The sequence below is a fragment of the Columba livia genome, chromosome 7, assembly GCF_036013475.1.
Source record: "Columba livia isolate bColLiv1 breed racing homer chromosome 7, bColLiv1.pat.W.v2, whole genome shotgun sequence".
NCBI classification, from domain to species: Eukaryota; Metazoa; Chordata; class Aves; order Columbiformes; family Columbidae; genus Columba; species Columba livia.
Window position 1 is genome coordinate 11,989,021 of NC_088608.1, and position 27,945 is coordinate 12,016,965.

The window sequence follows — 27,945 nt, forward strand, 5'->3', positions numbered from 1 at the left end:
CAGATGAAAGAATGGTCTAATTAAAGTTACATCCTTGTATTGGAGAGTGGAGGGGGGGCAGATAACATGGTGATGTGAGGAAAAAAGGGAGAATCAGTCTCTGAAATTAACAGAAACCTTTGAAGGACCATTGATGTTTTTTAAAGAAGCTGCCTGACCTGCATGGTAAAGTATATGGTGAGGTGAGAAACCTGTAATTAGACATTGCAGCTAGTTAAATCCATAATTGGGGGTGCACAGTTTCTTTACACAGGGAACAAAAGTGCGGGGTTTAATTTTTCTGGTTGAGCCTGGGATAGTTCAGAGGGAGATTTTCCTCTCTGATACTGTGCCAGTTGAGGTCAGCTCAGCCCTTGTATAAGTGTGGAGGGGTGAAGCCCCACTGGGGTGTTTGGCTCTTACCTATAGAATTTGCTTTCCCCTGCTGGTCTGTAGGGAGTCTGAATTTGCCTTACCCCAAATCTGTGCTGTCCCTGACTTATACTCTTGGGGGGGAGGAGAAGAGGTGTGGGCAGGAAAGGACAGAAGAACCTTAGTAATTGTAGGATTCTGGGAACTTTGGAGCCTGCCTGAAATTTTGTCGAAGTGTAATTTTTTTCCTTAGTTAAAGTTTGTGCATGTGCTCGAGCACAGAATGCAAATTTTAATTAACTCAGAAGAAATAAATCAAATAAAATACTATGCTGCAGCACTGTCGGGTTGCTGGGCCAGACCAGTGCACAGCAGAAGCCACAGCTGTAGGAGAGCAAAGAGCCAGCTGTACCCCAGATGTTGTGTGTGGAGAAGAGGGTGAGGCAATGGCAGTCTCTGGTCTGTCATCTTTGTTGTCAGAGAAAACAGTTGGTCCTTCAAATTGCCTGCAAGGCAGCACCATCTACCTCTCTGCAAATGAACTCGGCATGGTGGTCCACGTGCTTTTGGCAGGGGTCAGAGGAATGGGGCTCTCGACTGACTCATGGTCAGTGCTCGCGCAGCCAGGGCGGTGTGAAAGGTAATCCCGGTGCACTGCAGGCTGATGAGAATCATCCTTGCAAAGCAAATTGCAGGCCTGACTGGAAAAATATCTCGTATTCCAGATAAAACGAAAATTGGTGATACCCTATCAGAAAAGCAGCCACCCATGAGAGGCTCACTTGCTTTAGTGACACACTGAGAATAATTAAGTTGGAAGGTTGTGTTTCAGAGAGTGAGGTGTCAGCAAACACAAGGTCAGGATATTTTGGCAAATGCCTTGGAGGCTTGGACCTGATGTGTTTTTACAGCATCACAGGATGGGGCTGCAGAGCAGTTTCCTTTTGCATTACTGAAAATACTCTCTCTTGCTCTGGTTCAGTTGGTGATATGTCAGTTTTATAGGGCAGGGCTCACCACAGTGACTTGCATATCACTTTATATCCAGATGTTTAGGTGCTAAGCCTACTGTTCTGTGCCACTGCAGAGGTATAAAAACCACAGCAAAGAGAAGGGATTGGTTGGCAATAACTTAAGTTCAGCAGCCAACTCTCAGTATTTGCATACAAGTCATGTTGAACTCATCCAGAGTTTGAGGAAAGCCTGACAGAACTGAGCATGTTTACCAGCCTAAGTAGGCAGGTGGGGGGCACTGCCAGAGAATATTTGAACAATAATCAGTGCATCAGAAGAAGAGGAATTTTACAGTTTGGCTTATGAAAGCACAACTTAAAGTGATGGGCAAATAGGAGATCAGAGGTGCCCATTCGGCTTGGGGCCATATCAAGGTGCTATAAGTGCTCTGTGACTCTGCCAGCTGGATGAGAGGGGGAGAGAAGAGCTGTCAGTCGCATGTCAACAGACACTTGAGGTGGCATGTGGGATACTATGTGATGGTCTGAGAGATGGACTCACTCTTCCAGGAAAACAGGAACAAACCCACACATGAGTTTTGAAAATTTGGCTCACTTTCCATCTCTGATGTTTTGCAGAAACTCATCTAGTGAAACAGAGGGAGGGAAATGTAACAAAAAAAAAAAAAAAAAAAGAAATTGGCTTGCAATTATAAATATGTTCAAACAATATTACAAAAAAATGTCCTGTTCCTGTTCTCTGAAGTGTGTACATATGGCTTCCCTCCAGAAAACAGCTGTTTCAAGGTGTCTCAGTAGCATGGTGAATACTGTCACCCCCAAGGAGGTGAGATCACATTGGAACGAGTCTGTGCCTCTCCTGCCCTGGGCAGAGAGAAGGGCCAGATATACCAGCTTACTGCTCTTCTTCCAAGCTGATGGAAGAGGGGACACGGCTGTCTGTCCAAAGTCTAATCCCCATCCTGCTTGTCTCTCCAGTGGCAACAGTCGTCCATCTAGATTTCTGAATATTGGGATAGTCCAGGGTGTCACAGCCATGCTGCTGTCCTGCATGCTCTGCAGCTATGAGCATCTGCCTCTTTTGACTCTTCCTAGAGCTGGCCCTGAGTGTACAGCATCGAGTCCGAGCAGATCTGTGTCATGCACCCTTTGCCATTAAAGCTGGTGACAGCTCTCCTCCATTGACTGGAATACAGAGGATTTGATTTTCATCCTTGTTTCCACTGAGAAATACTGAATGGGCCTCAGTGGCAAACAGAAGTGGTAGTTGGGGCCCTAGCTTAATTTGGAAGCTGCTTAATCAGAATGATATGCTGCTTGCATGAGGAGCCTCTATTAAGAGGATGCTCCTCTGGCTCTGGCTGGATTTATCACTGAGAAATGTTGCTTTGGGGAAAGCAATTGCTCATGCAGCAACTACATCATATTGCTATATGCCATTTAGTATGGTTCTCTGTTGAACATCTATTGATTTTTAAGGAAGAATGATGTCCCAAACAAGTGTTTCTTCAATAGAAACAAAATTACTGGTGAATAAGGATCCAACTTGTAAGAGAGATGCTGGCTCTCCACCTTTTCTCCAGCATGTGCATGCCAGGCCCTTCAAATGATTCACTGGAGCAGCATTTGCAAACAGATCGTCACATCACACTCCAGAGTGGACATGTAATTAACTCCTTCTGAGAACAAAGGCCAAAATCATCCTTCAGGAGCTGGGTTGCTTGGGATGGTTGGCTAGTTCAGAAATGTGGATAACCATCTGAAAAGTTCAGCCACAGCTAGACCTGCTTAGAGGCATTGTGCATTAATCTAGCATGAGATTTGGTAGCCAAGAGCCCTGGGGTCGGATCTCGATTCTATCACTGACATGCTGTGTGCTTTGGAGAAGGTCATTTAAACTTTCTCTGGCTCATTTTCTCCATTACAATAAGGGGGGAATGATACCAACCAGCTCCCAGGGAGTCATGAAGCATGACTAAGCTGTGTTTGTCATGTGCTGTGGAAGTAAAAAGTATATCTAAGGCCGCCAGGAGCAGGTAGGAAGAGCTGACAGGAGTTGCTGGCTCCTAGCCTGAGGCTCAGCCCCAGCACGTGGCTTCCAGAAGTGCCAGAAGGGAGCATTACGTTTGTCATATGCATAATTCCGTGTCTTGTCTTGCATTGCCCAAAGGACCCTGTTCTGTTAATTATTCTTCTTACTATCTATGCTGTGACAGTTGTGAGTCCCTCTTGCAGACCTGGTTCCTGATTGCAGCAGAAGTGTGGGGAAAGCCTTCTCAGAGCACCACCAGGCTCCCTGAGCCTCCAGTACCTCACCTGGGCTGTGCTGGATGCCTGTTTCAGTGCAATAATAGTCCCCAAAAGGGAAGAGCAATTCTTCACTTGCTTCTCTTCAGCTTTCCCTAAACATGATCAGACATTATTATCAGCCTCTGCTGGCTTTGTTTCTACTTGCAGGGTAATTGTCTGTGTACAAAGAGAGGGGGCTTGAGCCTGCCCTGTCACGAGGAAGGGGTGAGCTTTGCGTGTCTGACATAAGGTGCAGGAAAGTAGCAATATGAGAGTAGGTGTACATGTCTTGTAGGGACACAAAGCAGCTGAGATAAGACAGTGTATTGTTGATATCTGTGAATGTCCCAAGAGGTTCTGTTGGTGGTCAGTGTCAGGGATCTCGTAGCTCCCAATTTGCTGACAGGGGTTGTACTGAAGCACAGAGAGGTTATTTGACCTGCTTGGTGTGTGTGAAGGGGGATAGAGGTGTGAAATGTGAACAAACCTTGCTCATCTAAATGGAAGAAATAATCTAAAGCTAGAATAGCCTTTCATTTACACGTGTTCATTCCATCGACTGCAGGGATGTTCCTCCTGATCTACCACAGCAGAAATTGAAAGCGTGCACTCTTTTAATTAGAAGAAAGCACCTTTTAATCAGCCAGCACAGTGCTGACAGATGTAGTGCCTTAAAAGAGACTCTGAAAAAGAGGCCTGAACGAGTGTCTGAAGCACGTTGCAACCCTCATAATTTCAGTACAACTAAGAGAAAGGGCCGCAGTTTTTATTCAAGCACTCTTGTTATGTGGCTTCCCATTGGAAAGGCTTAATTTGTGTTGTATCTCTGTTGCTCAGTGGCATCATAGACAGAGTGTTTTGCCTTCTCTGTAAACTGTTTCAAGGCCAGGCAATGTGTGATCAAGTGCATGGGCATCATGTTACAAAGTTCATCCAAGGTGTGCTTGGCTATATGAAATAAGCACTTAATAAGCAGCTTTGACTTGGGAATGTCATGGTAAGCAGATTTAAATGGATATATTCCTCCACCCTTTCTTGAAACACATCTCAGCTGCTCTTCTGCTGTTCTGGTACGTATGCCTTGTGGTACCAGGCACTGTGAGCACTTAATCGTTTTACAGGGCAGCCAAATACAAATTATGAAGCCAATTAACAAATACTTTCATCTTCAGGATTTATACTGCAGCTTGGCTCTGTCCATACGCAGACTAGCAGAGAGAGAGAGCCCAGTTCAGGAAAGTAATTCAGCATCTACCCAATTTCTATGAGTGTAAAAGGCACTTCAGCACAGGGTTACATGCTGTGCCCCAGCTTTGGGGCCGAATTATTCACCTAACCAGGGCATAGACTAATGGACCAGGAGCTCAGCTCTTGGTTGTGCTGCAGATATGCCTGTGATGTTGGCTAAATCGCTTACTCTGTGCTTTAAATTTAAATGAGAATGAGGTCTCTTTTTCAATCTTTTGTATATATTTAGATGACAAATTTTTCAAAACCAGGTTGTATAGAGCAGGAAGGTCTTTACAGCAGCTAACTTCACATATCTGAGCTGGGCAATAATATAACCCTGCAATCAGAGGTGACAGAGAGAAGGTCCATTCTCAGGTTGTTTAAATAGGCATCTGCTATGAGTCAGTCTCCAGAGGAACCACCATCAACCCATCCTGTGTCTTAACATGATCAAACCACATGCTTGGCCGAGACTCTCGGGGTATGACTGTTTAACACGGGCATTTTCAGAAACACACTTATGTTCATGTTAGTAGTAATAATAATTAGCAGTTTGAGGCACCTTTTAATGTATATAATACCATTTGCCCCAGAGTACTTAGGAGGAGTGTAGTTGCTTGCTTGGGAGATGGCTGAAATGCAGAACACTGAGATGAGCCAATTCTGGGATGAAATAAATCTTGTGTTTTAATACTGTGGAGTGACGTTGCATGACCATTTAGGACAGAAAGTGAGTAAGAAGGTTGTCCTATCCCTTCACATTCATACACCAGCTTTTTAAACAGGAGAAGGAGCTTATTAGAATAGCTGGTTGCACCAGGCAATCACTCTTCTAGCCTAGTCCAGATGAGTTTAATTTAAGAGAGAAAGGAATTAGCCAGCATTCACTTACAAGACAAAATGGGAGGAAAAAAAGAAAAAAACACACCAAGAAGGCACCTCATCCATTCATGCAGAGATCTCAGTGTTCTCATATATGTCTTAAAGATACTCTTTCAGCTGCTTTAAATTATACATCAGCAAGGTGTTAAACAGACATAACTTCAAACACAAGCAGAAGAAAGGACACAAATGGGGCAATTCTAGGTACAATAAACCATGACTGTCATTCGGAGACTTTGCTCATTCTTGGACTGAAATTGCAGTTAAAATGCAATTCATAAAAATGGCACTGTCTTATTCAGCAGCTCCTTCCCCTTGGCTTTTTACTCCTGGTATAGCTTTACAGAAGAAGTATGGTTAAAAGAGCATGTTATTAATTAAGGATTAGTTGGTTCTAGCTGGGCAGGTCAACCAGAGTCTGGAGGAGTCTCCAATAGCCTGGTCTGCCTACTGGTGTTCATATTGCTGCTGCTGAGATGTGAAAAGGATCAAATAAGCAAAAAGAAACTGCCAGTGGCTGTGCAAACACCAGGTGAGGCAAGCTGATGAAAAACGTAGGCAAACCCCCATTTCTGCAGGAAAGCCACAAGGTCAGACGTAAAGAGCTGAGGTTAGTATGAAGGCTTTGGAAGATCATTGTGCTACTCACGTTAGTACTACATTCCTGCCTGGTATAGATATCAGACACCTGAGATCTCACCACTGATGCTTTGTCCAGGTGCTGCTACACAGCCGTCACTGGGAGGACAGACACTGGCTTTATTTAAATGGACACTATTCCCATCTGCATCTCTTTGGGCTGAGTGCAATGAAAATCATGTCCTTTAGATTTGTCTCTTCCATTAAAGATATTTTGGTTGAATTTGCTCTGCAGCACTATCAGAGAAAAAAACCTAATATTAAAATTTATTACTCAGTCAAACTGTCCAGCTTTTTACAAGACTAAAACAAGGAGCTGAAATCTGCATTATAAGGCTTCCGAAATCAATGCATTTAAATAGCATGCTTAACAACAGAATAGCAACTTCAAGTCTCTAGCTATGAGATTTTCTCCTTAGGGTGTTGTAAGATCGGAGGCCAGGAACATGCTTAACTTCTCCAGGAGAAAGCTTATTCCGCGATATCTCATGTCCTAGAATTGCATTAATATTTTGGTGAGAGTAGCATGTGCTTTTCTAAGGGAGCTATGTCAGATCAGTCACTGGATGAGAATTTACTTCCAGTTTGAAATGTTAGCTGTATGTAAGCTTAGTACCTCTGGTCTGCTGCGTGTACCCCCAGGACGTAATATTTAACTCTTTAGCATTAGCTACAGAGTTAATAACAAATGACTTGGGAAAGTATGCAGCCCTTTGAGACAGAATAGGGTTTCAGACCTTGTTGAAGAACTGCTGGATCTCCAGTGACAGGACCAGGAGAGAAGATGGAGATGTTGTATGTGTGCATACTTCTCTGCATACTTACATGAGGTATTTTGTTCAGATATTGCTAATGGCTTTCATTCTTCTCCAGGTAACCACTCTCAGTATAGAATAGGATAGGATGGTGCAAATCAGAGCTCCATCAACTGAAGATTGGAAACAGGAGTGTGAATTCTTGAGTCACCTATCATCCTTATTCCCATTCTTCTTTATTGACAGTCAGCAGAAGTTGAGACCTTTCTGATTTATTTATAGAACTGGGACAAAATACACAGGCAACTCTATGATTATGACCTAGGCAATACACTAGAGAGAGATAACAGAAGAAGGAAAAATTGCTCAAGCCTTGTAGTGGTCATTGTGGCCCAATATGAATTTCTCATATGTTGAAGTTTGAATTATTTTCTTTGCTTGGACATCGTGTGCTGCTGACTACATAGCCTAAACAAGGCTCTTCAGAAGAGTCCTTGGGACTTTCTCATCAGTATAGGAGCTTTCTGGTGACTTCTCTGGCTTCACTGACCTAAAACTGGAACTTGCATTTCTACTAGGTAGGGGAATGTCTGTATACTGACACTTCCAGAGCAGATGACGCTATATGATCAAAGCTGCACTTTCTACAATTCAGATAGACACCTCTGAAAACACAGTTCACCTGATATAATATAAATGTGTCTTCTCTGGGAGTTTGTGGTGACAAGGATGTTGAAAAAAGATCATAGCTCTTTAGACCCCCTGACAGATGGGATGCAAAATTCTGAAGTGGCCAAAACCCTCAAGCACACAATCAAGTCTGTATGGCTTAATATATCACTTGATTCCTGGTAACTGCATTGTCTTAGCAAGCAAAAATGTGAAGTAAATCCTGTTAACTAAGCTTCATTAATAGATGTTTATGCAAATAGGTGTTCCCTTCTATTTGTGATGGGATATGAACATGCAGAAGGAGGGTTACAGGAGCTCAGCTGATGTGTGGTTTCTCATGCTACAGTGACTTCTGTCAGGAATTCCCTTGCTTTGCCTGTGGAGATGTGATGACAGGAGGATTGGGAGTATCTGCATTCACTGTCTTGATTTCCCTGCTGGTTTTCTGTGCAGAGAGGTTCTGCTGAGAAGTATCAGTCCTCTTCTTCTTTTCCACAGAGTCCACAAGGACAGGCTTGGGAGGAAAATACTGTAGGACTCAGGTCTGCTCCAGCTGGCTTCTGTCCAATCCCAGTTTTCTCAGAATGCAGAGAAAATCATGAGTGCAGCCCATACAGGACTTCAACAGAAGCCCTTTGAGGGTTTGCAGTCAGCCTCTGTGTTCCTGGGATTTAATTGTGGTTCTTCATTGTGGATTCTGGAATATTTTGCTCCAGACCTGCTCAGAACATTATTATGAGGTTCTCTAAGACACCAATGAACAAGGGGCATATAACTGTTTTTGCATTCTGTGGAGAGGAGTCCAAGAAAATCTTGTTTGCAGAAATGAATGACCAAAGCCTATGACTTGCTTTTCCCTTCTTTGATAGCCTAACAGTTTGTAATTTTTCTGCTTGTTCATGCAGGAACTACCTCTTCAGACTTAGTCTACACAACGTTTCTCTGATTCAGGTATGTTCACTTTTTACTCTGTTTTGTTTGACCTGCTAATGAATGTTCTGTAATATTTGATATAGATTTTCAAAAGGCTGTATAGTGTAAATTTGCCCAGAGAGATGGAGCAGTGAGAAGCAAAGTCAGAAGCAGATGCTGATTCCCATTCCAATGATAATTCTGGGGGAAGGGCTTTTCTACGCTTGTCCATTTGGATAACACTCTCTGCTGTTGATTCTTCAGTGTTTGCGTGGAAACTGGATCTGCCAAAAATATGGCATGTTAAGGAACAAAGCAGGTAGTGTGGCTGATACAGGCTTAAACACAACAATCAAGAGAAATCCTTGGCTTTCATTAGAGGAGATGTCAGCAACATGTAGGAGAAGCTTTTACTATTCTTGTCCATCCTCATTTTTAGCTGTTGTTGGCCTTTGTGAACATGGATTGCTGAGGAGCTGTGTTTTGCTGAATGCATTACTATAGCCAAGATTGGACTTACAAGCATTCAAGAGGCAAAAGTGGTTGAAAAAGGTGTGTTACCCGTGGCAGAATGAAGGCAAAGCAGCTGAAGTTTGAAGGGCTGGCAAATATCCAGCAGTATTAGGACTTTCCTCCCACTGCACTGACTCTGGAATTGAAAGATGCAGCAAAAATTGTTAGTGAAAACTACAACTGCCTATCTCTAAACAAATAAATACCTATACTCTGGGATATTTACCATCTTCTACAGCTGCTAGAGTACCAAAGATGTATCCAGCATTTTTCAGACAGATTGAAGCACCTTCCTCCTATACCTGACCACCAAAGAAGCCATTGGAGCAGTATTGCCAGGCATTCCGATGTGCACAAGCCTTTTGCTGTTAGTAATAGTTACAAGTATGGCTGGATAGGAGAAAAGAGGTTTAATGGTTGAAGAGTGCATTGAATCTTCCTTTAAAAGGAAAACAAAGTCCGGAGTTACCAATGACAACAATAAAGAGTTAGCGAAGCTGATACTCCCCTTTGGCAGTAGTTTCCCCTTGCGGAGGCATTCTGGCATAGCTGGAAAGCTTCCAGTGAGCACATGAGAGAGGGAGGTCTCTGCAGTTATGGGAGGTGTCATACCTTCTAAATGCCCGTTATCACCCTGCCTGACACAGCCTCTTGTGCTTGTCAGACGAGGGATCCCCTGCCACGAAACCCAATTGTGAATCTCCCTCACACGCTTGTGAAGCCAGACTTTGCTTGGGCCCTTTTCAGTGCCGCGAGTTTCCTTTCCTACACTGCAAAACATGGGAAGTCTCCTTCTATTGCACTGGAGGATGCTGTGGGATCTCCGGTTAACATAATGAGCTTAGTCTGCTCCTGCTTTCTGGGTGTATCCGGTCACTTTGCCAAAACTTTTTGCATGACAAAGAGAGCATGGAATTATGTTGACACACGTGTTGGGAATGATGGAAGCGATTGTTTCCCGACCTAATGGTTGCCTAAGTAGCTGCTTGGCTTGTCGCCATAAAGCACATGATGCAGCTTGGAGGCACCCCCTTCCACCTTCCCTTCTCCATGCATAATTTTAAAGATCAGATCAGAAAGCAAGACAAGAAATGCAAGGAATTTGCAGCTAGTTCTGCAGGGGCGGCAGTTTAAGAAGTAATTGCAATGCTAATTTGGGTTGGTTTGTGTCTGCTCTTTGCTTGTAAAATACAGTGTGGATCTTGTCAGGCCTGATGTGGGGATATTTTTCATCTTGAAATTGTGGTCTGATTTATTTCTGCTCATGGGACTTACTCTTCAGGTTGCCAGCGGTGCTAAATCTGCTTCAAGGTGCAGGATTGTGTTGACAGATGTCTGCTCCCTTGCAGTTGTACTTCCGTCGGGCGAGGCAAGAACATGAGGAGCACAGTCTGCAGAGACAGGAGGATACCTTGGTTGTGGGGCAAGGCCTGGCAGTGTGAGGAATATACCTCTCTGCAGGAGGGTTAGGCCAAGTGTAAAGCTGTTTTTCACTGAGTGTTCCTATGCAATCAGCTATACCCCTAGGCTGCAGTGTCTCTGGGGGGAAAAGACACATTTCAGCCCCACAGCTGTCATGGAGAAGAGAGGCCAGGGTGTTCCTCTGAAGGAGATGACTCCTATTTGTCTTGTCAGCAAGGGTGGCAGCAGCTTCTTGCAGGAGCAATATCCCCACACCATCACTTGCTAGCACAGCAAATTCAGTACTTTAGTCTCTCATTCTGTAATGGGTAGATTTACTAGCTCACTCTACCTAATGCGTATTTTCCTTGACAGTTATCTGTTCTTTAACTAGAAAATGAATATTTCCTGCCATTGAGCAGGCCATAATGTTTTTTCGTCACAGCACTACTTTATTCACTGCTCTCCAATGGGAATGCATTCTTCTTTTTCTGGATTATAATCTCCTTTATGAATATTGTGTATCACAAACCCAGTGTTAACCATGTTGTCACTCTCTGATTTTAGAAACCTTTTCAGCTCCCGGACTTTTTAAAGACTGCACTCTTTCCTTCTACCTGTAGAATGACTCTAGAGGCCTTTCATTTAAAAAAGCAAAAGCAACTATTATGAGCAAGAGAGAACTAGTGAGTGGAGTGGAGCGGAAACTGAAGCAGAACAAGCTCCTTTCCTGCTCTGCAGAACCAAATGTCTCTGAGATTTTTCCCTCCTCTCTCTTTGTCTTGGAAAAGTGTTTCAGAAATTCCATTTGGGACCTGAGAAACCGTTCGTCAAATGAGTTACAGTTGCATGAGAAACTTCGGTGCTGGTGGTGCCGGTTATTTTTTTTGTGAGAAACATTTTTGGCTGAATGTCAATATTCAGAAGGAAATAGAGGCCAAGATATTTTGAGTATCACTTGTGATTTTTTTTCTACCTGTTTTTCTTGCCAAAATTGAGCCACATTGTTCAAGAATTTCTGAAAATCAGCATCTCGAGGTGCCCCAGGTGGGGTATACAAAAACACCTGTTCATTTTGGAAACTTTTGCCTGTAGCATTCAAATTCTTGCAGCAGACAAGAGATATAACTTTAAAGTGGATACTGTTCCCAAAGTCTTTTGGCAGCTTTTTAAAAGAAAATCCCCGAAACATGTTTCACCTCCATCTTTAAATGTCCTCTTGTATGCATTATAAGTTCTAAGAATTAGAGAATTTATAGAACACATTTTAAAAATGATGTGCACTTGGAGCACATGCTTAATTTATGCATGCGTCTGAAACAAGGTTAGCTCCTAATCTGCAGCTTTCACAGTGAGGCCATAGAAAAGTCAGTTTTATACTGGAGTTTGTAATTAACAGAGTAGGTGGAAGGGTCATTTTAAAATCATAAGCCTTTGAAGAAATTTTTAAAAACGCACAATGCTGATTAGGACTTCTTAGCCAGGAATGCTATTCTCTGGTGTGCATTAAAAGCAGGCTGCTTGGCAGGCATTTCAGAAATCCCACTGCAGTACCTACCCCCTGTTCACCCTGATTTTACCCGCAACTCAGAGTTCTCAGGTGAACTGAATGGGAAATTATTTTTCCAACCTTTTTGAGATGCCAAAATTTCCAGCCTTTTTTGCACTGAGATGAAAGCAAGACTTTTTGATGTCTTTGTAAAATCTGAAAGAGAAGGAGGTAGACACATGGTTACTTGGGATGTAAATATTCTGGGTCAAGCTGTTTTCTCAAGCATCAAGTGAAATGGTTTGAATGTGTATTTCTCTCATCTCAAGCAACTGACCTGGTTCGTTTGGGCCATCTTTTTTCCTTCTGTTTATGAACAAAAATTTCCCTCGGGATCCAAGGTTCCCTTCTGGACTCTCATCTGATAATTTTAATAGATATTGTCAGAATTTCATAAAATGTTTAGATTTCAATTATTTGTTTTAATGGAAGATCTCTTGTGAAAAAGTTTCTAACCAGCCCTGTGAAGTTTGTATGCTGACCCATTACGTTACATCAGGTTAATAGTATTTGAAGTACTTCAAGAGTCTGTACTTATTGCCTTTCTTAAAAATAAACCGTATTTGAACAGAATATGAAAGAATAATTGGGTGAACCTATTGCAAAACTATTTGGAAGACGTAAGTTACTTAATCTGTTAAGAAAGACACAAAAATGTTGAGATTAAAATATACTTTAATTAACAATCTAATATTTTTTGCTGAGGATGAAATAATTGAGGACTAGGTTCAGAAACAGAGTGTATTGCTTCCCAATAGTCATAACCCTGAGTTTGGTAGGGTTGCCTGTGGAGATACGCACTGTCCAGAACCACCTGGGCTGCCAGAGTCTGCATCTTCAATTGCAGATTTACAGTTACCCCACTGCAAAACATGAAAACGCTACAAAACTCATGACTCTATTTGATTTTGAAATTTTGCTCCAAATTCATAAATAAGAGCACCTACATTCATGTGGGCACCTTGGAGAATGTTACCAAGTCTCTAGGGCAAAACTTGATGAACTTCTCAGGCCTGCTGGAGTCATTAGACTTAAACCCAAGCTTAAAGTTAGCAACGTGCTTAGGCAGCATCAGCTCTTGAGGCTTGAGCTGAAGTTTGTTGAAATAAATTTATTTCTGCTGGTATTGTGGGGCTTTGGTATAGGCATTTTTTCAAACGTGAAATAGGGACAAAACATTTCTGGATGGTCCTGTAGTAGATGGACCATATCTACGTATCCAGTGTATTCCGGGTAAGGACAGTTTTACTTCAGTTTTTCTTCCCTCAATCTAAGAAGCAGAAACATCCGTGGTACAGAGATGGAGCTCTTGAACTGCACAGCTGCTCCTGAAGACACACTTTCCTCCCCACTAGTCCCTGGAGGGATCTTGAACTCTGTGGCACAATCACCAGGAAATCAACAGTACCTGTCAACAAAGTATACTTAATAATAAGAAAACTTGCCTATCAGTCCTCAGTATGTCATGTAGCAACAAATAGAACAGGTTTCATATTTTGCACTTTGAATCAAACTGAGCATTAAATGCATTATTTTCTATTTATTTAGGGCTCAGTAGTGCCACATTTACATGTGCTGTTGAGAAACACACTCTGCAAGTGCATAAAAGTGTGAGGAGAGGTGGCAGAGTTTAGCTTGGTTTTTCTCTGCATAGTTGAATAAAATATGATAAACAAACCCAATAGGAAGCAGTGAGTAATATAGTTTATAGCACAAATTGTCACTCAAGTAATCTTACTTGGTGAAAATACTTCACTAGGAAATTTTAAGGATTCAGAATATGTCCACAAAGCCCTGGCATTAATCATAAAACTTACAGGTAATACATGAATCTTGCATCTCCAAGAGATGCTGCGCAGGCACCAGATGGGGCTTGGAGGGTCCAAATTGGTACTGCTGGCTCTGCCTGTGGATACCTGAGGGAAAGTTGATCTGCCTGTTTTATCTGCCTGCTGTTTGCTGGCCTGTGAAATAGGGATATAACACTCCTTTACAAAGTGCTGTGAGTTTTGTCAATAAAAAGAAGTATCGTATTTCAGATTTACTTGCAGAAACATCCTCGAGCCAGAGCCGTTCCCATTTTTCAAAATACCTTTTCAAAAATCATGAGGCGACTGGATATTCATATGCAGTGCAAACACATGGCCCAGCTTTGCTGAAAATATTTATTTCTTCAATCTAGTTGGAGTGTCGAGATTATCATCCAATTTAAAATCCAGTTTGGGAAGTAATTTTGGGAAGGAGTGAGAATACTTTGCCAATCTTTATGTACCTCTGACCCGCCTGACAGGAACTCTATTTTGAAACGTTTAGGAATAAGCTTCACTTTCCAGAAGTAATTTTCTTAAAAGCAGTTTATTATTTGTTTCTTGCAGATTCCCAGATAGATCTTTGAATTATTTGGCACCTATTTCTAGATAAAACATTTATTTCTTTATTTTTAGGCCAATGCAGTTCCTTCATTTAAAAACATAATCAAAACCTCTACTAGAGCAGATGCAGTCTTTAATATGTGGCTCGTAGCTGAGTTATGATTGTCACATATTTTATCAGTATGCTACATTTTTTATTAACAGATTAACATATAAATCTATTCATAAATCACCTTCCAAAGCTGCACCTAAAAGCTCTCACTCTCAGCCTAGAGGTTTAAAGCTATTCCAGAATAAAGCTTATATTGGCTGAACAAACTTTTGGGCAAAATCAGCTTTTTATTCTTATGGTTTCAGGTCCCCAAATAAAATCTACACCCCAAATACACCCTTCCTTAAAATGACCGATCAGGAGCTCAGTTGCAGCTTTCAGGTGCATGTCTCCCTTCCCAGGATTTATCAATGAGAGACATTTCTACCTGGGGTTGGAGATGGGGGAAGAAACCAAGGCATGTCAGTCTGGAGGTGACCATATCTGAAGGCCACACTTCATCCTCCCAGGACACAGTCCTCCAGCTCCTTGCTGCAGGGACCTGTGCACTTTAACAGGCTCCAGCCTCTGCTGTTGGGAACCAACCTGGTGCTGATGTTAATCATCTGAAATCCAGAGAGCAGAGGAAGCAAATCTCTTCTCACACTCTGTAGCATCAAGTGATTTCTGAACACGACATCCCCCTTGTCTGAGAGAACCCAGCTCGGGAGTCCATTTTTGCCAGCAAAGCTTTTAAGCCCAGGTTTAGCTTTAAATAAATGCCTGGTTTCCTTTGGGAATTGTCTGAGTTAAGAACATGCTGCATGCTCTACCGAGTGAGAATTGTCTCAGTACGTGCATTCGTAGATTTGCTGAATTGGCTCAGAGTACATTGCCTGTTGTGATCTGCTTAATTTCCCTCTGAAGTGAGTGTTTAGGTGTGGTATAGGGAGTTCTCACTTTTTTTTTTCATATATATTTATATATATACATATGTATGTACCCATAGGCAGAAGGATCACGTACACAAGATTGTGTAGCATGTTGGAGCTATACCTGTTTGGATTCATACTCGGCATGAAGCAGGGCAGCCTTCTCAGAGCCAGTGGAGGCCATGGAGCTGATTTACATCTGTGGGGGAGCTACCCTGTTATGCTCACATGGTGAAGGGAGGTTTGCATGATGACTGTCAGGTGTGGATTGCCAGCCCGTGTTCTTGGGTAATTTGTTAGTTGTCATTCCCTTCTTCCCTGCCTCACCTCACCTGAAAGCCAAAATTACTACAGGGGTTTTGGTCTTTGTCAGCAAACATTATGAGCAGGATTCAGAAACTGAGAATTTAATTAGGTGCTGAAGTCACTTACTGATAACAGTAGCATATTGGGCTCTTTATTTGATAAAACCCTGTCAGGCATTTTATGTGTAGGGAATGAAGACTAATGTTCTTATTCCTTGTAACTTACAGTCAGGACCATTAAACTCCTTTAGAAAGAAGAGGGGAAAAAATTAAAAAAAAAATCCCTTGAACTCCTCATTTCTTATCATCAATGTTGCTTCTGTATATTTGAAAAATATATTTAGGTTTGCCTGTTTATTTCACTTTCTCTCTCTGGGCTGCTTCCCACTCCACCAGCTCCAGGAGGCTGTTAGGGATCCGCATGTACCTACACCCTGGCTGTCCCCTGCCCTGACACACACGTTCATCCATGGCTGCTGTCAGCAAATCCAGCTCTGCAGATGTTCCCAAGAGGCAAATCAGCCTCTTGTTGTAGGCTGCACCTTAGCTAAACTGACATTTATATAAACTGAGATTTATATAAAAATATGCTGTGTTTTTGTTATTATTACTTTAGGGATCTGGGGTATTTTAAGAAATGATAGAGGTTTATTCTCTAGCTGCAAATGCTGGCTTACCACAATGCCAAGAAAGCATTTCCTCATTGCTCCTGTCCCAATTAGGGCGCCCTGATGAAGGCTCTAATGATGAATGCATCTAATGATGAAGGTGTCAGTGAAGGCTCTAATGCAGGATGGGTTCAATGCAGCACCTCCGCTAAGAGCAGTCCATGTGGCAACAGCAACATATTGAGTTTCACACGCCGAGCGCAGGGTTCATGGACTCAGCTCTCACTTCATGCTCTCCTGAAGAGGAGGTGACACGTCCCACAGGTTCTCCCCTGGTTCAGTAAGCCCGGCTTTGTGGAGGTGTGAGCTGCACACTGGGAAGCCAGGGGAGAGGTCCAAGCACCCTGCTGCTGCCAGTGCTGCCTTTGCCGCTTCTCGGGGCTGTGTGCTGGGTGAAGTGAGGGTCTCTTCCGACCGAAATTATTATGAGTCTATGATTCTATGATTCTGTGAATAATAAGTGCTCCTCAGGGTTGTTGGGCACTGGAATATGCTGCCCAGGGAAGTGGTTGAGTCACCACCCCTGGAAGGGTTTAAAAGATACATAGGTGTGGTGCTTAGGGAGATGGTTTAGTGGTGGACTTGGCAGTGCTAGGTAAAGGTTTGGCTTGATGATCTTAAAGGTCTTTTCTAACATAAATGATTCTATGATTCCTACCTGGGAACCAGCACCCTGACCCATCCCTGGTATGGGAGGTGAGCTGCACATGCTGGGAAGTCAGAAGTGTAGTCCTTGAAAACACAAAGCATTGCATCTTACAAGATGAACAATGGAGTATTTGGGTCAATTACTGAAAAAAAAAAAAAAGAAGCAGTAGTGCTTTTTTTGTTTGGTTTTGTTTTGTTTTTTAGACTGAGAATTCAGAGAAATATCTATATTTTATTCTAAAAGCAGAGCTTAAGAGATCTAAATGATTCACGTCCCTTGCATTGGCTCACTGCACAGGATTAAGTTTGACCCTGATAGCATCCAGTCATTTATAATGAGAGCATTAAAAGAAAAATCACCATTTATTGATTTGCACCTCTCTAAAAGGGCCCATGAATGACCTTATATGTTTCCTTTAAAACTGACTATTGAGGTCTTAGGAAAAAAATAAAGAATTATTTTATAGTAAATACATTTCATGTCAATGCGTATGTTTTTTCACTAGATAGATAATCCTACTTTGCTCTGTTAGCAAGAGTTTAGCTGATGTGTGTTTTACATCTTCTTTTAAACACAAGAGTTCTGAATGGCTAACACGAGGGGATTATCTGAGCCTGGAGCTGCACAGCAGAGTCACTGATGTGCCCTACACAGCTGGGACGAGAGACCCAGACCTGTGGAGCAGAGATGGGAACGGTTTGCTCATCGCTCCCACAGGACATCAGTCCTGTCTCAACACCGCTTCCCTGATCCCTTGGAGAGCCCCAAAGAGCTTTGGCCTCCTGGGTCTCACCTGACTTTCCCAGGCTGAGAAAGGAAAGCACAATCCATGCGCTAAGAGGACAGATGAGTAAACAGTCACAAACTTGACTGTGTCTATGGTATGTCCAGCCACCTTGGCTGGAGGAGAATGGCAAGTATTCAAGCTCAGAAGCTTTTCTTCAGGGCTCACAAGAGGAGTAGCAAACCTCCAGCTAAACAACATCAGTTAGTCACAGGTGCTATGAGTTACCAGCTAATGGGTAGGCAATAGGAGAGGAAGGTTGGGTTGTTCCGCTGGAGGAGGGTGAGGGATGTGGGGTATAAATGAGTTGCTGGGTGCCACTGCAGCTTGAATGGTCAATAGGAACAATGATCTTACAGGTATTTTGCTGTCACTGAAATGCTTCTCTCATCTAAAAAGTTGCTGCACTGTGGTTATAGCTGGGTCTGTTCAGCCTGGAGAAGGCTGAGAGGGTACCTTATAAAACCTACCAATTAAGGATGGGTGTCAAGAGGATGGGGCCAGGCTCTTCTCAGTGGTGACCAAAAATAGGATGAGGGGCAATGGGCACAGGAGGTTCCATCTGAATATGAGGAGAAACTTCTTTTCTTTGAGGGTGTCAGAGCCCTGGAACAGGCTGCCCAGAGAGGCTGTGGAGTCTCCTTCTCTGGAGATGTTCAAAACCCACCTGGACACATTCCTGTGCGATCTGCTCTGGTGAACCTGCTTCAGCAGGTGGGTTGGACTGATGATCTCTAGAGGTCCCTTCCAACCCCAACCTGTGATTCTGTGATAGCTACCTGATATGTTGTTATCATTAATGTGACTGAGGAGAGGCTGCTCTGAGATTGAGAAGACCAAGCACGGCGATTCAGTGGAAGGAAATACACAGAAAAAATGCATGTTCTCCATGAGGAGAGTTTGTATAGCATAGGCTAGCTGTCTCCCTTGTACAGCTGTGGGGAGGGAAGGTAGTTGCCAGCCCTCTCCAGTCTGGCCTTTCATTTCTTCACATATGAACCTGAGATAATGATATTTGTCCTTTTGAAGTGCTTTGAAATGTGTGGCTGTTTTAAGACCTAAGTATTACACATGGTGATATTCACTTGTAAATATAGGGATTTTGCCTTAATCGTGAGTCTGCAAAGTTGTTATATTCTGAGTCATAGTGCATGTAATATTAAGCAGTTTTTCTCTTCACCTCTGCTTTCTGGGTAAGCAATTATGCAACTTCAGCATGTTCACGTTTAAAATGGACCCATTTTTCACTACTTTTGTCTAAACTTCTGAAATGAAAACCTTTTAATGTTAAAGTAGAGTAGTTGGTGTGTAGTAGGGGAAAAATAAAAAAAAATCTCTTTGGATGAAAATACTAAGAATATAAATAATTCTGTAAATTTGTTTAAAAAAGAACAGCTTGGAAAGAATTTGGGGGCAGGGTTAATAAAAATATGTTTTCATGGGAAACACTTCTGTGGCAGGGATGTGAATCAAGTTCCACACAATGTTTTAATTATTAATTAACCACCTCAGGAGACAAAGCATGGTTTTGAGGTTTTTGAAAAAGAGTGTTTTAATTCATTACAAGTAAAGAAAAAGGACTATCAGGGCTGCAGCCATTTGAATAGGCTGCAAGGTTGTTCTGAGAGAAGTGATTTAAGCTTTGTTAAGGATGACAAAAAAGTTCTTAAGTCAGCCTGGAAGTATTAAGAGACAAACTGCAGTTGCCTAAGAGGAGAGGGATTTGATGCATGGGGCAGGAAGGAATGATCAATGGTTCATAAACACAGTAGTGGTAAACACAGTGACGGGAGAAAAGAAAGTATGTGGCTAATATAATTGTTACAAATTTGGTGGCTTTTGCTGTGAGATCAGTTACTGAGGGTTTAAGAACAAGGCAGAAAAAAGAAAAATATATTTTTTTAAGACAAGATAAATGTGAAAATGCTGAAAACCACTAAAAAGGAGTTAGCAGAAGCACAAAGAAGTATGCTGTATTAATCCTGTTAGAGAATCATTTTGTATTCCCCTCATCTTAATTATAAGGTATATTTTCAAAACTAATTTGTGGAATCTTTGACCTTGGTAGAGGTCAAATGCAAATGTGCTGGAGAGGAGGTGAGAGAAGAGCCAGGTGGCAGGAGGAAGGTGAGGGCAGGACTCAAACTGAAGGAAATTGGAAAATAAATCCCGAGTTGGCAGGAGAGTGCAGACTGGAGAAGAGAACAGAGGAGCTGGAAGGAAGGAATAAAAGACACTGCATCAGAGGCTTCTTTGCAGGAGAAGGAGCAAATAAATTCCTTGTTGAGATGAATCTTGGCAGAGCTCACTAAGGCGTCAGGTGCTGACGTCTGGTGTTGGAAAAGAGGAGGCAGAAGCAAGGCAAACTGTGACAGACCAAGCAGGGTGGCTGAAGGCATCTGTTTCCCAGCCTGAGGAGGAAGCCGGGTGGGTTGATGCTCCATGCAGCGATGGGGCTGCGGCCGCTTCCAGCAGCAGCGACAGGGACTGTGTCCAGCTGGGACAACAGGGCTTAGAAACACTTGAACTTCTAGTGGTGGGACAGGAGAGGAGAACCATTGTTCCTAATGTTGCAGTTCTGTTTTGATTTTAAACGGTTGCGCTCTTCTGTTTTGCAGCAGTAAACATAAGACTTGAGGAATATCTTTGGGGTTCTTGATAAATCAGCGCCATTGCTTTTTCCCAAAATGACTCCTTGTGCTTCTCTGAGACAAGTATTTGATTTTACATTGATCAAGTGCTGAACTCAGCCACTGCATGTATTGCTGGCAATGTGATAGTATTTGAAATATGAAGATTTTCATGTAAAGAAATGGAGAGATTCAGGTCCTTTCTGGCTTCTCATTTACCCATTGACAGTGTTGCTGCATTCATAGACAACTGTAGGCTGCTCAAAACCTTCCAGTGTGTTTGGGTCTGGATGGATGTTGGCTTCACACTTAATTGGAAATGCTGGGGAGTTGGGGAGGCAGCGTACAGGGAATTCAGCACTGTTGGTTCTTCACTTTCTCTGTATTTAAGTGTTCCTTGCTGATGGAGCACAGATGGTCTCAGATTAAGGAAAAAACATGCCAGAACTGCAAGCTAGGCTCAGACTGGGGAGTTAAGCTTGACATGAAATAAGCAGAAGGCTGTAATTAGCTTATCAAGAGCATTAGGCACCTGGCAGAGGAGAGCAGATATGTAATGCACAATGTAGCTATAGAACAATTAAAAAAATAGCAAAATCTGTTTCATCAAAAATATGGGGGACTTTTCATCGCTGACTTCCTCTTCCAGCCCAGCCTGGTAACATCGGAAAGATCGCACTTATTCTTGGTTAGTAGTGATTTATCAGAAATGACATTTTCTGACAGTTTGTGATACTGAGCACCAAACCCCAGAGAAGCCAGAGAGTCTAAAGGTCAAAATCTAGGTGTGTTGCCAAAAACTTCCCTGGGAAGCTTGCACCGCTCTTGTCTGTGCACCATGTGTACTCTCTGGTTGCAAATACCAGTCATCTCGCTGCTCCTTGTTCTTTCTGCCTGTTTTCAGCCACACGTTGTCTTTCATCTTAACCCTAGGATTCAGGCTCACTAGGCTGAGGACTGCTATTTAATTTTAAGCAGAAAAGCCTAGCAAGACTGCAGCTGAGTATTTAATGTGCTTCTACAGTACATGTAAAAATCCTGGTATCTAGGAAGAGGAGCCTGAATCCTTTCTCTAGGCCTGAAAAACAAATGGAAATTCAGACATATCTGCTGTATTAAACAGGCAAAGTACAAAGACTCCTGTTAAGCTGAGGATTTAGAATTTTTTGCCCATATTCTTGAAGCTCAAAAACTATTACTTTAAAATGGGGAAAAACAGGAGAGAGAGTCTAGTTTCACTTAAATTCCCGTGGTACAGGCAGGCTCGGGCAGGATCTCTGTTTTCAGCCTGCCTTGCAAAACTTTCCCAGTTTCTTTGGCTTGTATGAAACTTGCCTTGCTAACTAAAGTAATCTCAAAGCTTTCATTTGATCTCAATAATACATCTTTCACTTAATTAAAGATTTCCAGTACCTTTTTTTCCCTTTTCGTTGTACTACACCAAGCTAAAGTGCACGGCCAGAAGAGAATATTGATAGGATACGTTGAATTGTATGCACATTTATTTGTTTAATTGTATGCTGCCTCCTTTTTTCAAGCTAAGACGGGACTCAAACCATGTTCAACATCTCACACAATTTTAATGAGAATATATTGCAGTGTTTGTCATCTGAAAGTGTATTAGGCCCCCTCTAATGCAATAGATGTGATTTCCCTAAAGAAAAACAGGAGGCACAGAACAGTGAAAATGTCATCTTGAGTTCTTCATTAGTCTCTTTAATACTGCAGGATGTGCTGATATCGATTCCTGAATCTCAGCCTAATTGTTGGGAGAATCAGATCCAAATTGGGCATTTCCTCAAACTTATTTTAGCTCCTTCTCAAAGCAAACAAATAAATGCTGAACAAGTATATTCAATGATGTAACCTGGAGAGGAATAAAGAATGCAAGATTTCCCCACTTTAGAAAGCTGATAATACACAGAGCTTTCACATGTGCTTTGGTGATTCCATTTTTGGATTGAAGCATATACGGGAAGATTGCTTTCCGTAGCTGAACTCTGAACGTGGGTGCACAGAAATGCACTCAGTTAACTGTGCAGGGTTTGTCCGGTCTGTCTCTGAAGCAGCGGGGGAGGGAACACAAAAAGATGTATAGTGGAGAACCCCTAACATCTTTACATAGCAGTGAGCTTCAAAGAGGCACAATGGCAAGTAAACCCAGAGCAGAAAAATGAAGGAGAATAAAATCGCCTTGCTTGATGCAGAAATACAAAGGGGACTATAGCCATGGTAAATTGATTTTGTACTGAATATGGGCTGGTCCATTGGAAGGGTTTTTGAACCTCCTACTCCAGAAATCATTGTACAAAACAGTGAGAGGAGGCTGCTTAGAAGTCTTGTCACATCCATCAGTGGAGCCCACAAAGGGGAAGGAGGGATTTAGTTCTGAATGGCGACTCTGCCAAAGAACATAAAGGGGTGGAGATGGACATCTTTTGGCGGTAAAGTAGCCTCGAAGGAAGAATTGCCTCTGCTTTATCAAGGACGACCATTGCTGTGGCTCTGTTCTCTGGCTTGCTTCTTAGAAATAGCTTGTTGTACCGTGTTTGTAGCAGCTGCATTAAAAACAGTGTGGTGCCCACCTGGCCAGTGTGAGCTACACCATGTGCATGTGTATTTACTGTGCTTATATTCCCAACTTGTGCTTGACTGCAGTGCAATTTTTCTATAATTGTTTTTTAGTCAGTGTATTTTAGCCTCTTTATTTAGTTATTTTATTGATTTATCATATAATCTTATGTCTCTGTAATCTCCAGTACATTTAGTAAATGTTTGTTGTCATAAGCTATAAACTCAATGTGACATGGCAAGAAACCAAATTCCACTGTGGCTGTTAATTACCCAGTATGTTAGAAGTATTGTCTCAGTTTCTGTGTGCTTTTGATCTTCAGTAATAGTAAATGTTGTAAGTCATCCTTCTTTAACATCCCCTGTGCCCTTCTCCGGTTCTGGGTGTTGTCATTCATCCTAAACTGGCTATGGGTGGGAGCTTTAAGGTCTTTTTTTTTTTTTATTACTAGCATGCCAAATGTCCCAGTTAACTAAGACTATTCATTTGCATTTGGCCCTGTCCATGCTTTTGCATGCTTAAAAGCAATAAAAATATCAAATGGGTTGTTTTCAAAAAAAAAAAGGCATTCCCATATAGTATTTTGCAAGTAAATCATTGCAGTGTTAAGCACTTTCAAGCAAAATGAAGTTGATCATCAGCAAAATGAAATCATTGTCACAGACTGATGTTTTTGTTTGCATAGAATGATAAAAATACAAACACTAGATAGTGGAAACAAATCCAGTGCCATCTTTATCTCTCTTCTTCAGAGCTATATCTTTCTTCCAAAGTAACATGTTGGCGTGTTTGTCTAACATTGCTGCATAAATACATAGCTGTCAGTCTAAGCATGGCACATAGCCACAGCAGAGTGTGTTCTCCTTTCTTTACCCTTAAGGACAGCACTACAATTCAGTCTGTTGCTAAAACCTGTAATCTGGGCATCATTCCTGGCTTCTGCAAGCCCTTCTGTTCAGGTATAGCATCACATCCATAGCTCCTTATGTTACTGGATCACCAATGTCTTTTGACATTTCTACCCCTTTCTTTGGCCATATCCTTGTTGCATTGTGTTAGTGCTTGTATTAATGTTAAGGGTCTTTCACAGACCTGCTTATCACTTCCTGTAAGAGACTCACCCCACTTGGAATCAGCCCATGAAGCCCATCTTTCCCCACCCTTGGTTAATATCTGCTCTCCTCTTGCTTTATCCCATGTGTCGTCTTTGTGTCTTGGAAGAAACCCATCCTTAGTATACGAAAACTCTTCTAGTTACCAGAACCTCACGATGAGTTATGTGGCTGGGGAGCTGAGGCCTTTCCCTGTGGTGTGGTTATGCTCCGTTGTCTCTGAGCTCGGCCGTCCACTGCTACATTGGTGCATTGTATATTATAATAATGCATTTTGGCAAGGCTATACCTACACAGGCTTGCACAGGGAGTCCTGCCCTCACAGACGCTATGAAAACTGCAAATTTGGATGAGAAAGAAAGTTCCCTTATGCAAAAAAGCTCAAATTCTCCACTGTGTAGAACTCAGCATCGAGTTACAAGTGTTTTACACCAGGGTTATTGAAATATGTGTAAAACACCAATCTTCTTGCTTCAAATATGAATTTTAATTTGACAGTAACTCCTCAAGGTTGAGCCAGAAGTTCCACTATAAGCTGACCTTTGCACACTAGAATACCCAAAGAGCTGAAAAGTACAGTTTGTAGCCTGGATGTGACTATCTGTATTTATTGTTTGTCTTAGAAAACACCATTTTAGTTTTAGTACTTGGTATCAAACGCTCTTTACTTAAACTTTAGACAATTGGGTTTAATAGTAAAACTTTATACTTGTACAGCGCTTTCTATTTGGGTATGCTTTAGAAACCGTGATCTGTTAAGCCTCATACAATGCTCCTTTCAGATAAGCAAATGCGTGGTCTGGAGTTGTAAATTCCTACCAAACACTGCAGAGAGAGAGGAGTGTCCGATTTACAGACTGTATGTTGTTAATGGAATCTCCTGCAGGACCAACGGAAGTTGAAAACAACAAAACTCAAATTTGGTTTTGTACATTAGCTGTGGCCATGCCCCAAGAAGTCAGAAAGGACAGGACATGTGGCATCTCACCTTTTGTTCTGCTCTCTAAACCTACTCACTCTGTGCACCACTGATCCAGTGGATGCATTTTGTGATGCTAGCAAAAAAAAAAAATAGCTCTCTAAGAACTCATTTTGTGCTAGACAGGAAAGTTTTTAGTCCTCAAGAGAGCAAAGTTCCGTGCTCGTCTCTGCCTCTGACATGCTCCGTGGCTTTTCCTAGTCAGTTGACCTCTCTGTGCTTCTGGTTTTCCTTTCCTCCCATGTGCCCGTGTTGTCTGTTTAGTTTGTAAAAGCTCTCAGACAGAAATTCTCTGCCACAGCATGTTTGTCTATTGCCTAGAAATATGGGGTCACAGTCTCGGTTCATGTCTCTACGTGCTCCTATAATACAAGTAAATAACAAGGGATTTTGAAGTTGTGTGTGAGAGAAAATCAGTAGCATTGGCCATCCAAGAAGAACTCAAAGCAGCTGAAAACTTGTCCTCAAAAAGGAGTTGGTGACATCTGCAGTTGAAAATGTGTTGGCTTTGTAGACACAGACACGGCGGAGGTGCAGGAGCTTGCTGCCAGCCGTGGAGCTCGGCTGAGGGAATGTGCTCTCTGTGCGGGAGGAAGACTCTGCAGGATTTTAAAAAGTATTTTACTTGCATCTGGGGTGAGACAAGACCACAAACAGAGCTGGTTACCATGACTCAGCTAATGTAGAGTAGCTCATGGGGCTGGGATAGCTGGATCAGAGGACGCAGAGCTCCCATGCCCGGCGGCTGAGCCCCTGTTCTGCCCGGCGTTACAGTGATGCTTCATCTGTCTGTGTGGACAGTCTGAAAACAGGAGGTGGGAGGGCAGACGCTGGTCTAAATCAGTGAGGCTTAAGAAGGAAACCAACAAAGAGAATGTAATCAGACTTTCTGGAAACTCTCCTCCCTGACTAGTGGGACAGATGTACAGTATTTCTGTAATTTTTGTGAAACAGGTGAGCTACGGCTGCAGATCTTCATTCAGACTTTCGCATTTCTCTTTCGAAGGATGTGGTAAGAGTCCCTGAGACAGAGAAATATGGATATCCGAAGATGATATTATTTGGAGCTGAGCTAAAGATCGATTCTTAAAATGAGAAAGTCCTTCTTTCTGATGAATTAGTCCATCTTTACTGTGCCAGTATGTAACATCTACTTCTGCTCTGACATGAACAGTGTGAGCAATCATCTGCAGCAGTCAATAAATGCCAGGCCAAAATCAGTCCCAGTATAGTAAGGGGCTGACTTTTGTTTCTAGAGCAAAGCTCTAATTCAGAGATTAAGGTTATGGAAACTAGAACTCACTGATGGACTTCTATTATTTTTTGGCATGTTTGCAGCCCCCCATCTTTTAAGTGTTGCATTTTGAGGTCTTCCCCAGCCGTCTTACTGTCCAGCCCCTCCAGAAGAGCTGTGCAAGTTGGCCAGTCTGTTGATAGGCACTATGGGTGCTTTGTTTAAATTAAGTAAACAGATTGAGCTTTACCCTATCTCGAAGGATCTGAGATCTCTGAAGGGAAATCAATTAATAATTTGATAAAACACAAGGCAATTCCCTTCATCCAAGCCCGCTCCCCTCCCCGCAATGAATTGACTGAGTCCTGTGATCATTCCTCACATCTGTCACTGCACACAGCGGTGATCTGTAATTTGTATGCTGCAGTATGTAGCAGAACTATTTATTGAAGCTTGGCATTATGTTCGTTTGGTATTAGTTATCTGTTTATCAGACATGTTTATCACCATTTTAATAAATTATCAGTGTTGGAGCTTCAAAAATGGCCTCTAGGGTATTAAGCTGCTGTGCTTTATTATTAAGAAGTTAGATTTCAATGAGTTGTTATTTATAGAGCACTGTAAATGTGCCTTGTCCTTGTGAGACAAAAGCCAATGTTTCAAAAAGGGAATTTAACTTTCTGCTTTTAGGCTAAGGCAGCAAGTCTTTATAGAGAAATCTTGGAGGATTAAATAGGGAAGAAAAAACTAAAGTGTTTTAGACATGTTTTTACAGTATACATCATAGAAACCTAAGTTAAACAAGAACCTTTTCATGGATTTTATGGATCCAAGCTATAGAACTGTCTTTCAGAGATTTTTTTTCTTCTAAGTGCTGTAACACCCAGGAGTTACCAATTCTTTTAAATGCTGTAGAATTTTCCCAGGGAAGGGTAGATTTACACTGGTGCTGTCTTCTGTAGTGACTGCAAAGTATATAGAAACAAACCCATGGTTTTGTCATTATCAGCAAGAATCTATGGGGGATATTTTAGATGTCTGAAATGTGTTTGTCAGTATGGATTAAAAGACTGAGGCTGACATCTTGCAGGGGAATGAGCTGGCCTCTGAGCTGCCACTACCTGAAGGACTCAGTCTGCACCCTGATTGAATGAAGTCCTTAAGCATGTGGTTAAGTTAAACTGGTCCAGTAGGGTATGTAAATATGTGTTTTATTTCCTTAAAGTTGGCAGATATTAAATGCCATGCAAAAACATGGTCCCTCCATGTTCCTGTCTCCCCAGACTTGGATAAAATTTTCTGTACCTTGCTGTGAAATGAGCTGATCCAAAAAAAATTCAGTAAATGTAAATAAGAAATGGAGAGTTTTGATGCTGGTATAAGGGATCCAGGAAGCTGCCTTCAAAGCAAGTGTTTTGGTTGGTGCTTGTTTGTTTTGATTTTGTTTTTGATTTTGTTCAAGAGGTAAATTTCTCTGAACATACTAGTGCTTTGTACAGTTTCTGGAAGG

General features: G+C 42.1%; 1 protein-coding gene across 10 annotated transcripts in view; it reads left to right on the plus strand.

Moving 5' to 3' along the window:
* SEMA5B (semaphorin 5B) overlaps positions 1 to 27,945 on the plus strand; it is a 269,944-nt gene that overhangs the window by 157,700 nt on the left and 84,299 nt on the right. For all 10 annotated transcript variants that reach the window (XM_065070521.1, XM_065070522.1, XM_065070523.1 and 7 more), the window contains one exon: positions 8,698 to 8,743. In XM_065070521.1, coding sequence (XP_064926593.1) covers positions 8,698 to 8,743 — 46 coding nt within the window. The remainder of the gene's footprint in view (positions 1 to 8,697; positions 8,744 to 27,945) is intronic.